This window comes from Eptatretus burgeri, chromosome 1, assembly GCF_056783735.1.
Source record: "Eptatretus burgeri isolate ZD-2024b chromosome 1, Ebu_testis_v1, whole genome shotgun sequence".
In the NCBI taxonomy this organism is placed as follows: Eukaryota; Metazoa; Chordata; class Myxini; order Myxiniformes; family Myxinidae; genus Eptatretus; species Eptatretus burgeri.
This window is the reverse complement of record NC_140961.1, coordinates 118,981,896-118,994,395: the sequence shown is the minus strand read 5'-3', so window position 1 is coordinate 118,994,395 and position 12,500 is coordinate 118,981,896. Positions and strand designations below refer to the sequence as shown.

General features: G+C 31.4%; 2 protein-coding genes across 3 annotated transcripts in view; both read right to left on the bottom strand.

Moving 5' to 3' along the window:
• The window catches only part of LOC147035272 (vomeronasal type-2 receptor 1-like), a 296,355-nt gene that overhangs the window by 144,590 nt on the left and 139,265 nt on the right, over nucleotides 1–12,500 (bottom strand). The window lies entirely within an intron of this gene.
• LOC147035273 (uncharacterized) overlaps nucleotides 1–12,500 on the bottom strand; it is a 34,070-nt gene that overhangs the window by 19,747 nt on the left and 1,823 nt on the right. The window contains exon 3 of the mRNA XM_085878572.1: nucleotides 11,982–12,500. This exon is cut by the window's right edge and continues 502 nt beyond it. Within this exon, the coding sequence (XP_085734698.1) occupies nucleotides 11,982–12,500 (519 nt within the window). The remainder of the gene's footprint in view (nucleotides 1–11,981) is intronic.

Below are 12,500 nucleotides of genomic sequence, written 5' to 3'. Positions count from 1 at the left end.
GGTAATTTATAATTAAGATTACAACAGGAATGAGCGGGACCTCTATATTTACCAGTAAGATGACAATGGTCTCTAACTTTAGACTCCTTAATTTCCCCCTCACAAATATGGCAGATATTGTTCATTCTAAATTCTAATTTTTCTTCTTTGGTTAATTTCATCGGTTCATTTGTTTCTTTCATTAATTTAGTGAGTCTTATACAATCCTTTTCTAATCGTTTTACAAACTCTTGTGAAGCATTTTTTCCACGATAATGTTCAAGTTTGTTATACTTTTCTCCAACAGATGATTTGATATAATAACAGAAACCACAAGGAATATGTTTTTGATATTTATTTGTATATGGTTCTTTTGGATTAGGAGAAGCAGTATTTATCTTTTTAAGGATACATTCAAAATCAGCGTATATCACAAATGGGTGCATGATAGATTTATTATAATCTTCAAAATAAATCTTTTCACCAGGTTTAGGCATTGTAATTACAGCTGATTTATGATTACTACAATATATTTGAATGTTGTTCTAATCGTTCTTTTGTTTGAAATGAATTAAGACATCACTTTCAAGGATATATTTTGTTTGCTGTTCTGAATACCTGAGAAGAGATTAATCTTGATAAATTATTGATGTATGTGTAATGTGAATTCTTTCCAACACTAAAATATAAAAGGTCAATGTGTGTTTCTTCATTTTTATAGTTGTTTGAAATTTTTAATATTTGAACTTTGTTTGTATCCGTTAATCCATATACATTAATAGAAAGATTATTCTTTTTCTCAAATTTAGGAATATCTGTTAATGGCATTGGGAATTTAAAATCTTTAATGTCCAAGGTATTCTCATATTTCATATATTGTTTTACTCTTTCTGAATTACATTTTGGTGGATGTAAGTGAGCAAGAACAGACCAGAGAAAACATTTATTATCATTGTTCTTAATATTAACAACTGCCTTCTTTAGTTTTATTTCTTTTGGTAATTCAATATAAGAAGAAGCTTTAAGAGGGTTTGATTTTAGAATGTGTATATCTAAAAAGATGATTTTTTAATATTGAATCCACTTCCTACCACTGTATTATCAACATCCTCCTCTTGTCTTGATAGTTCTTCATAAACCCCACTATTCAAAAAATCTTGAAATGATGTTATAAAATGAAGATCTGTTCTCATATAAGGAGTTTGTTCTTCATCTTGTCTTTTCATATTCATTTTCACTCCCATATAAAACTTTAAAGTTTTCATTTCTTTTAATGTCTTTTTAATAAATTTTTCAACATCGGGTTTCACTATTTCAATTGATTCAGCTATTGATGATGGACCGGGTTCTCCAAATTGAAAAATCCTTATTTTTATATGCCCTTTAAATGCCTCATCAGTGTTTTTAATATAATAGTCTCCCTTTACTTTAAACTCATTTTTCTTGTGTTTTTGTGATTGAAGATGTTGATTATAACTACTCTTCAAAACATCCTTTGAACAGATATCACAATGTTTTCTTTCCAACTCAAGAGGAGATATTTGATGAAATAGATTAAATGTGTGTTTGTTGGTTCGGAGGTGTTTTCTATAATGTTTATATTCGTGATTACAAACATCGCAGTACGTTGTATTCACCATATTTATAGAATAAAACTTTGCTTAAACTAAAATTTTCTTGATGAAAATTTCGTTTAATTTATAGGTGAATCTGTGCTTAAAAACATTTTATCCTCCAACTTTTTCACTTAATAAATACAATGTTTCAAGACACAAAAGACAAGTTTCAATCAATCTCTTCATCTGTTAAAGATACTGAGAAATATGTCAAGGATGTAAAATTGAACAAAGATAAATATAACAACTATTGGATAAAAACTATTATGGTAAATAATATGAGTTCTTCAATTTCCTTCAGTGGAAGGGCTTTTAGTATACCTGGTAGAACATCAATTAAAGTATCTCTAACAAAAGTTTCTCCTCTCCTTCTAGTAATATATTCAAAACTAGAAAAAGCAATGAAACAAGAAAAAGTATCAAAGAACAAAAACCTTATGGATGAAGCTTTAGAAAGAAAAGATAAGACCATCTGTAATATGCAAGGAGAAATTTGTATTTTTTTCAACAACCCTAAAGATGTAAATCTTGATGAAATAAAGGATGTTAATATATCAGGTGAAATGACATTTCGTTCAATAGTAGTTAACGATAATTTTAAAATTACCTTTAATATAAAAAATGTTGTCGTTGAATCTGATAATGACAAAAAGTATATCGATATCGATGGTAATATACAACTGAAAGTATAGATGAATTTCAGTTTAAGTAAAGTTTTACTTTATAAATATGCTAGACTTTCCTGATTCTCCATATGACAAATTTGAGAATTGTCCTGCGTGTGAAAGACGGGGATTAAACACAGAGTCAAAAGCCTATAAACAATGTATATTCTGTGATTATCTTTTAATTAATGATAATAAAAAATATAAAAAGGAAAATAATTCTTTTAGATTTACACCAAAAATGAATTACTTTACAAGATTGATTAGAGAAATGAATGTAAAGTATGAGGATGATAACACACCTTTCCTTACAAGGGAAGAAACTGAACGTATAAGAGAAATGTTCAAAGGATTGTTGTTGTATATTATTCATGGATGTAATTTTCAGGGAAATATCAACACAAGATATTGTATAAATAAAATAATGGATTATCTTGAAATTAAACCTGAACTTAGGATAAAATATAGAGTTTCTAAAAAAGCCAATAATAAATTAAATAACCTGTTTTTCAAATATACAAATGAATGATTTTTTTACCTATTTGGGAAAATAAGATAAAATTTAACAACCATAAAAATCTCCCAAATTCATTAAGATGTCTCATAGTTGGTTCAAGTGGATGTGGAAAAACCTGCTTACTTTTAAAAATGCTCCTCACTCCCAACTTTTTAGATTATGATAATTTAATAATTTTCACAAAGTCGAGTTTTCAACCAGAGTATCAACTACTCTCACAAGGTTTTAATGCTGGTCTTCAAAAAGAAGATATAATAGGTTTATTTAAACGTCAAAAAAACCTAAATGATTATAACATTGAAGATATAATTCAACTATTTTGTGATACACAGAGATGTAACAAGAAATCAAATCTTATAACTTGTATTCTTAGTGATAATACGGATGATATACCGTCTCCCCAAGATTTGGATAAATCAAAAAAGAACCTCGTTATCTTTGATGATTGTGTTAATGAGAGAAACCAAACGGTAATGGACAGCTACTACACAAGAGGGAGACATTCTTCTTGTAATTGTATTTATCTTAGTCAATCGTACTTTCAACTTCCTCGTCGTTCCATCAGAAACAATGCTAATACTTTTATTTTATTCAAGTTAAATTCAATAGATATCAATAATTTTTGGAGAGATAATTGTTCTACATTATGTAGTAAAAAGAAATTTGAGGATTATATGAAGCACACGACTGAAAAATATAAATATATTGTTGTGAAACAAGATGAGATATTAAGGGATATATTTTTTGTTTTATAAACAATTACATATATAAATGACAACTATTATTATAAATCTTGTGGGTAAATCTGCTTCTGGAAAAAACTTTCATAAATCAAGGTTCTTGTGTAGTACAAATGAGAATATTGTAAATTTACTTAAAAAACACCCCGTGATACGCATTGTATCAACAACAACTAGAGCAATAAGACCTGGAGAAGTAAAAGGTGAAGATTATCACTATATTTCAGTGGAGGAACATATGCGATTGAGGAATGAAGGACAAATATTTGAGGAGGTTTCTCTTGGTACAACAAAATATTCACATTGTAAGAGTGAGTTAAAGAAACTAAAATCTGGTGGTGTTGGGATATTAGAAACTAATCCAGAAGGAACGAGACAAATTATTAAATATCTGAGCGGAGTGAAGATTTTATCATTCGGTTTTGATGTTGATGAAGAAACTCAACACAAACGTATGAAAAGCAGAGATGCAAGGATTAGTGAAGAAGAAATTACAACTCGCATTAATGTTAATAAAGAATTTGATGAAATATTTAAAGAAAAGGATTTATTTGAACACATCTACTTGAATGATGAAGAAAAGGAAAATTTCCCTGTTGATCTTTACAATTCATTAAATGATATTTTACAATAAATAAATGGATACAAAAGAAAGAGCAAGAAGATTTAAGGAACATCAAGAGTTGGTTTCAAAAGTTGTAAAACAACAGGAAGACATAAAGAAGAAACGCAGACAGAAACTAACGGGCGAAGAAGCATTTGAAAAAACAAGAGAAATTTTTTAAACCACTTTTAAAAACTTCCCAAGAAAAAATGAAAGATGTTTCCACAGTTCCCACAGTAGAATATACTCCTAGAAAGCTTCAAATGTTAAAAGATTTCAGTCAAATGACGGAGGAAGAATTAGAGCATTTAGGAGAATTAGAATATGATGATGAAGGTTTATTTCAACAACTGGAAGAGATTAATCAACCCCCTGATTATATTGTGAATGCTGTTCAAAACAATGAATATTCAGCGGATTCAAAAACCAAAGCAGGACTCATTCCAACAGAACAACCAGCAATATTTCATCTTGTTCAAGAAAAGGTATTGATATTTAATGATGAATTAAGGTTCTTAAGTTCTGCTCATACCGGTGTTAAACTAACTCCGAGATTAATGTTTCTTCTCACAAAAGATGGAAGACAAGGTTCAACTGTGAGGGATGAATCAAAGTATATTGATAAACCATTGGATATGGAAAATAATGATGATAGAGTATATATTGATTTGCTAAACACTCTAAATTATAAGGTTATTCTTTCTGGTAAAAGTAGGAAGAATGAGAAGGAGAAACACATTATTCAGGCTTTAAGTATCCTTGGTTCAGGTATTAGTTTTCTTCCAAATGACCCATCGCAATTAGTTAATAGACTGTTATTGTTGTTCGGCAGTAAGAAGGCTGGAAATAACAATTGTTTTAATGAAGCATCAGCCATTTTAGACCAGTTGATGAACATGAAAATAATTAATAAATCTCAATAAAAAGACATTTTATCTCATATTAAATAAGATGAGAAGCACAATCCTGAGTTTTAATTTCACAACAAGCGACCACACATCTTCATTCCCATACCCACTACAACTTGACACAACAAAAGAATATGAGGCATCTTTATTGTCCATGGAGACTTATAATACCTTATTTAATATAACCGAGAAAAATGACAAGTTTAGTTATAATCCGGGAAGTGGATACAAAACGATAACAGTCTCACCGGAGCATACGAGATTTCTCAAATATCTTCCGAAATTGCTCGTCTTATGAAAGAACAGGGTGATGAACCAAAAAATATTGTTATAAACATTCAAAAACATACTTCAAAATCAACGATTAAAGTTAAAAATAACTACAAGGTTGATTTCACAATTGATAATTCATTTAGAGAGTTATTAGGTTTCTCCTCAAAAAAGATTGAAACTAATGGGACGTTTTACAGTGATAATGTCATTCAAATATCCTCAGGAATAAATTCGGTGTTAATTCACTGTGATTTGATTGATGGTGCTTATAATGATGGATTAAAAACAAATACAATATTTTCATTCAGCGCATACTCAACCCCAATTGGTTATAAATTCAATATGGAGCCTAAAAATTTGGTTTATCTACCTGTGTCAGGAAAAACCATACACAGAGTAAATTTTAGGATAACCGACCAAGATAATCGTGTGATTTCTTTTAATGGAGAAGTTATATCCATCAGAATTCACCTACGTGAAGTTTTTCAATAAATAAATACGATGGTTATTGTGAGGAAGCACGAGTTGGGAAAATATAAAATAATTACAGGGGATGGGATGTTCCTTTCCCCGTACTACAAGGGTGAAGGTATGTATCTTGGTAGAGGATACTATAAACCTAAGAGACAAAGGGGTGTCGGACATCAATTTAGAGGAGATGGGATAATTGATACTCTCATGGGTATTGGTTCAACTATTCTTAAACATAAAGACCTAATTGGTTCAACTGCTTCTGCTGTGGGAAATGTAGCAGGTGCTGTAAAGAGTATAAAAGATGCTCAGAAAGAATCTCATAAATTACAAGCAATAAAAGAAATTAAGAAAGGTAAAACTCAGTTGTCCCCCCAAGAACGACAGAAAATAATTCAAATACTTGAATCAGGGTTTCAAAAGTTTTAACATCTTTTTTCCTAAATAAATACAAGTATGGAAGCAATTGATAGTATCTATGATTTGGATGATACTATTATTATCTCAAACTCCACTAAAAAAGAAGATTACTTCAATGTAAATGCAATAACTGGAACAGACTGGAATACAAATGGTACAAAAAGTTTTGAAATAAATAATCAACAAACCTATTTGAATCTCTCCGAAAGTTTCTTGTTGTGTAAATTTAAATTCACTAAGGCTGGGAATAACACAAACGCTACACTTGTAAATGATTTCTTCTGGAAAATGTTTGATAGTGTGCGATTGTATATTGGAACACAAGAAGTTGAAGCGGTTGATTATGTCTCTGCTGTATCTGAAATGATGAAATTTACACTCTATACATTCAGTGATAGAATGGGAAAGGGGTCTGTCGAAGGTTTTATTCCTGATATGTCAACGGGAACAAACACAGACCCTGGATATATTCAAAGGAAAGGAATGTATAATGATGATACAAAAGCAGAAAATAGTTTTACTGTGGCAGTTCCTCTTAAAGGTATATTTGGATTTTGTGATTATGATAAAGTTCTGTATGGTCTTAAAATTAGATTTCAACTACAAAGGAATGATAATGAAAATAGATTGCTTTTTGGTGTTGGTAATGCTTTTGGTGATCAGAATAAATTTGTAATTGAGGAGATGAGTTGGTATATCAGTGAATATACTCCTAATCTTAAAACAGAAGAGATGTTGAATCGAAGACTTAACTCAAAGAAACCACTCAGTGTATCATACCTCAAAAGAAGATGTCAACACGTTAAACTCAATCAAACTACTTACACGTGGAATTTGGGTGTTCTGGAAGGAAAGCCACGATATCTGTGGATGATTTTTAAAAAGCCAGATGGTGATACTGCGACTGATAAGAATAATGCATTGAGTGATAATGCTAAGGTGAAACAACTTCGCGTTTCTCTAGATGGAACATTTTATCCACGAGATATATTGGAAATTAATTGGGAAAAAATGATTTTGCTGAAGCATACAAGTCTTACCAAAAGGTGTGTGAAAGTAATGGAAATAAAGAACCTATTTTAGATATGACAGCATTTAAAAGTTTGTATACAATCTATACGTTTGACCTGAGCGCTCAAAAAGAAACTATAAAGTCTAATCGAGTGGATACTTCCCTATACATTGAAAGAGGAGAGTGTGAAGAAGTTGATACATATTGTTTGCTTTTGGAAGAAACAGAATTGCAGATTAATACAGATAATGGTGTGATGATTAGTCTCACATAATTTTTTGTTAAATAAATGAGTGGCAAAGTACCAACTGGGGTATATGTTAATCAAATCAATCTTCATAAACTATCATCTTGTGTTCAAAATCAAAAGCCTTGTACGATTAACGTTAATACAATTCAGAGAAAAGGAGCAGTAAGAATTGATGTTTTGCTCACAAGAGAACAGGTTAAAATCTTGAATGACACTGGCTCACTTAAAATTAAAATGACAAAACCAATGTTGAAAAAATATTCAATAAGAGAGACGAGTGGAGGATTTCTCCCATTTCTAATTCCTTTATTTGCTGGTTTAAGTGCGGTTGGAGCATTGACGGGTGGTATTTCAACAGCGGTCAAAACTGCCAAGCAAAGGAAGGCTCAACTCCAGGCTCAAAAAGAATTGGAAAGACATAACAAAGAGTTGGAGAAACAAATTAGTGGAAGTGGTGTAATTGTAGATTTTGCTGAAAAACTTGAAGGTCTGCCTGATAAAGCGAGATTGTTAGTTGGAGATATGCTTTCTTCTATAGCACAAGCAGGTGTAAAATTAACGAAAAGAGGTAATGGATTATATCTTTCTAATAAATAAATGAGCATTGATGAGTGGTTGAAAGAATTTGGAAAGAATACAACATCAAATTTACAACTTGCCAAATATTGTAAGAAATTAAAAATTCATAATGTGGTTATTTGTATGAGAGATGAATTAACAAATGTGTCGAAACATACAAAGAATATTATTATGAACTTAGAAGATAATGATGGGAACGGTTCTCATTGGGTTTGTATTTTTAATAGTCAAGACAAATATTATTTTGATAGTTTTGGTCTTCCACCACCTGTTGAAGTCATAAAATTCTTACAGAATGGTGTTTATCAAACATTTCAAGTCCAAGAATTAAATTCCAAGTGTTGTGGTCAATTATGTCTATATGTGTTATTTCAACTCAACAAAAATAAAAATTTTTATGATATTATTTTTAATCTAATATAAATGACTTATGTTGGTAAAGATGGTTCTATCTTTGGTGTATCTCAAGAACTGGATATTGATTTATCAAGTTATTATACAAAGGCACAGGCTGAATGATATAAATATAATATAAACAAAAATATTAACATGAAAAATGCTTATAAATTAAAAAATTATCCAAGCCCGACTGACGCGAATGACTTGGTGAGATTAAGCGATTTATCACAATATATATACTTAAATAAAACGGCTGTGTATTCTAAAGATACAGAAGTGTTGATATTATCTCCAGGTCATACAGAATTCACAGTTCGAATTAAAATAAATTTTTATAAAGAAGGGCGTATCGTTTGTATGAGAATAGAACAATGGGGGTATGATATGAATGATTTAGGGTATAATTGGTCATTTAAAATTAACCTCGAAGACCTGGAACAATTAAATCAGTCTCGTAAGAAAGAATATTATCCACTTGGTATCGAGAATGAGTTTTGTGGAGCCACGATTAGTAAACAACAAATAAAAGAATTTAATAAGGGTAAATATAATAATGGTTTTGCCCTTGTTTATCTCATGAAAACAGAAAAAAACAGGATTATATATAATAAGTAAGGAAATACAAAATGATTTAACTATGGGAAGATGGGGAGGTGTTTCGTGCCATAATATTATTCTAACATATATTTCTAATACATAAATGACAGCAAGAAGGCTTCAAGAAAATTATCATTTCTGTGTCCAAGCATACCTTCAAGAAAAGGGTATTCGGTATTTTAATAAATATGTTCTACAACATAAGAATGAGGTATTTTCAATAAAAGATTGGCATTATGCTGATGTTGATAAACCGACAACTTTAGATTTAATTAGAATGTTAAATAATGAAAAAATTATAAGGTTAAGAAAAGGTAAGGCTCTTTTAGAAATTCAAAAGAAATTTTATTGGTTTCCTGTTGTAAAAAAATTATTTTGGATACAGGAATAACAAGAAATCCTGATGAATATATGTATAATATTCTATGGGGTGTAAACGATTCAAGTATAGTAAGGGATGAGGAAGGAGTTGAAGAAGAGAGGGAAGAGGAGGAAAAGGAGAAGGAGGAGAGAGAGAAGGAGGAAAGAGAGAATAGAGAGAGGGAGGAAAGAGAGAAGAGAGAGAGGGAGAAGAAAGAGAAGGAGGAAAAGGAGAAGAAAGAGAAGGAGGAAAAAGAGAAGAGAGAGAGGGAGGAGAGGGAGAAGAAAGAGAAGGAGGAAAAAGAGAAGAGAGAGAGGGAGGAAAGAGAGAGAATAAATAAATATTATAGTATGGAAACCAGTGAGATTCAAAAACGAATAGAGGTATTACAGAAAATAACTCAACCCACCGAGGAGGAATACAAAGAATTAACAAGTCTATTTGCAATACTTTCAACAAAACTATTAGCATCGTCAAGCTATTCATTTTAATTCAAGTTTTTTCTTAAATAAATGGAGGAGAGAGTGAAGGCATTTCTAAGGATTCTTTATGTTTTAAAAATTAAGATTCAAATGTGCATGTTGGAAACTAAAAAGGTTTTTGCACTCTGCAGAAATTTTTCTCATAAATAAATGAGTTATTGTCTCAAATGTAAAAAGAAAACTAATACTAAAAATATTTCATATATTAAAAGTAAAAATAACAGGGTTATACAAAAAGGTATATGTTCGGTGTGTGGTTCAAAAAAATCAATTTATCTCCAAACACAAACTCGGAGGAGATATACAAAAGTTTTTATCAGGAAGTAAATTTACAACTACTGGAATACCAGGGGAATTACATCTTCCAGGGTATTCTTTCTGTGGTCCAGGCACAAACTTGGATAAAAGATTAGATGAGGCAAACAATCCTAAATCCTGGAGTAAACCAATCAATAGAGTTGATGAAGTGTGCATGAGACACGATATTGATTATGGGAATACCACAACGTTGGAAGAAAAGCATGAAGCCGATAGAGAAATGTTGTATAATTTGTCTCTGATACAAAATCCAACCTTGAGAGAAAAAGTTGATAGGTTCATCGTGAAGAAGATGATTAGTGCTAAATTGAAACTTGGACTTGGAAATTCAAAAATCTTATAGGCTCTAATGATGCCATTAAGACTGAAGAGCAATTAGCTGATGAATTACATAAACCAATATTCACAAAGTTTCAGAGAAGGAAAGTTTATTCCAAGGAAGTTGATTATATCTGGTCTGCTGATTTGATTGAACTCAATAATGATAAGGGTACAAGTATGCTTTAACCGTTATTGATTTGAGGAGTAGATATGCGTGGGTTGTCCCTTTAAAAAACAAAACAGGTAATACTCTTATGTTAGCTTTTCAACAGATATTTAATAAAAGTAAGAGAAAACCTAAGAAATTGTGGACTGATGAGGGTAGAGAGTTTTATAACAAGACATTTATGAATTTTCTAAAAAATAACAGTATTACATTATACAGTACCTTTAATGAAGGGAAGGCAGTTGTTGTTGAACGTTTTAATCGTACCTTAAAAGAGAGACTATATAAAAAATTCACACAACTCGGTTCACAACAATGGTCATCTTTTATTCAGGATATTGTGGATAAGTATAATGACACGATTCACACGTCAACGAATATGAAGCCATCAGAAACATTTACAAAATTAAAATATGAAAAAGAGATTAATGTCAGAAAACCTAAGTTCAAAGTTGGTGATATCGTAAGAATATATAGGTGGAAATCTCATTTTGAAAAGGGTTTTACTGAACGATGGACGAAAAGAACTTTTTAAAATTGTTGATGTAATAGATACAGTTCCTTGGACTTATAAAATATATGATTTGGAAGGGAAGAGATTTTAGGTTCATTTTATTCACAGGAATTACAAAAGACAAAACTAAGCAGATAATACACCTTTGTGGACACTCGAGGGCCAAGTCCGAGGTGTATAACAGTATATAATGTGTGTCAAGGGGTGGACGTTCTTAGATCTGTGAACCCCAAACACAGAATCCTCAACTGAATAGTCAAGGCTTAACTTTTGTTTGTGTGTGTGTGTGTGTGCAATGGGAGCAATAGGTTGGCGCTTCACTCCCTCCTACTATACACCGTTGTGGACACTCGAGGGCCAAGTCCGAGGTGTATAACAGTATATAATGTGTGTCAAGGGGGACGTTCTTAGATCTGTGAACCCCAAACACAGAATCCTCAACTGAATAGTCAAGGCTTAACTTTTGTTTGTTGATGTGTATATGTGTGTGTGTCCCAACCCTCACATTCAAAATCTCAACCCCAACCCTCACATTCAAAATCTCAACCCCAACTCAATCCTCGCCCAACACAATGTCTTTTTCAAAATGAGATTTCCACCTATATATATATATTTTTACGTTTTTTTTCTTCTTCCAATTCTGTCTTTTAAGGCTTTCAGGTTTGATGACGTAAAAAGGGGGAGTAAGCCTGCACTTTCTTCCCAGAACTTTCTTGATCTTGCTCCCATCAAGCACCATCCGACAAAGAACTACATCGATAGGTTTAGATCCCAAAGAGTGATAGCAACTCCAAAAGTCTCCAAAATATAAATAAATAAAATGATAATAATAATAATAAATAAATAAATAAATAAATAAAAGCCCCCAAAAAAGTTTCAAGTGTCCAACATAAACCCAACTTTCCAAGTCTTCAAGGTATAACCACATTCCCGTTGAGTTTCCAAGATATGTATCACATTGTGAGTTATCAATCCAGAACCCACATTTCAAGTATTCAAAGTAAAACCAACTTACAAAGTCTCTTAAGGATAACTCATTTACTGATTTTTTCAAAATTTGTGAGTCTCCAAGGTAGGACCCATATTTAGAACCATCTTGGCAGAACCCTTTTCCTGAGTCTCCAAGGTAGTTATTTAAACCATCAAGGCAGAACTCATTTACTGATTTTTTCAAAATTTGTGAGTCTCCAAGGTAGGACCCATATTTAGAACCATCTTGGCAGAACCCTTTTCCTGAGTCTCCAAGGTAGTTATTTAAACCATCAAGGCAGAACTCATTTACTGATTTTTTCAAAATTTGTGAGTCTC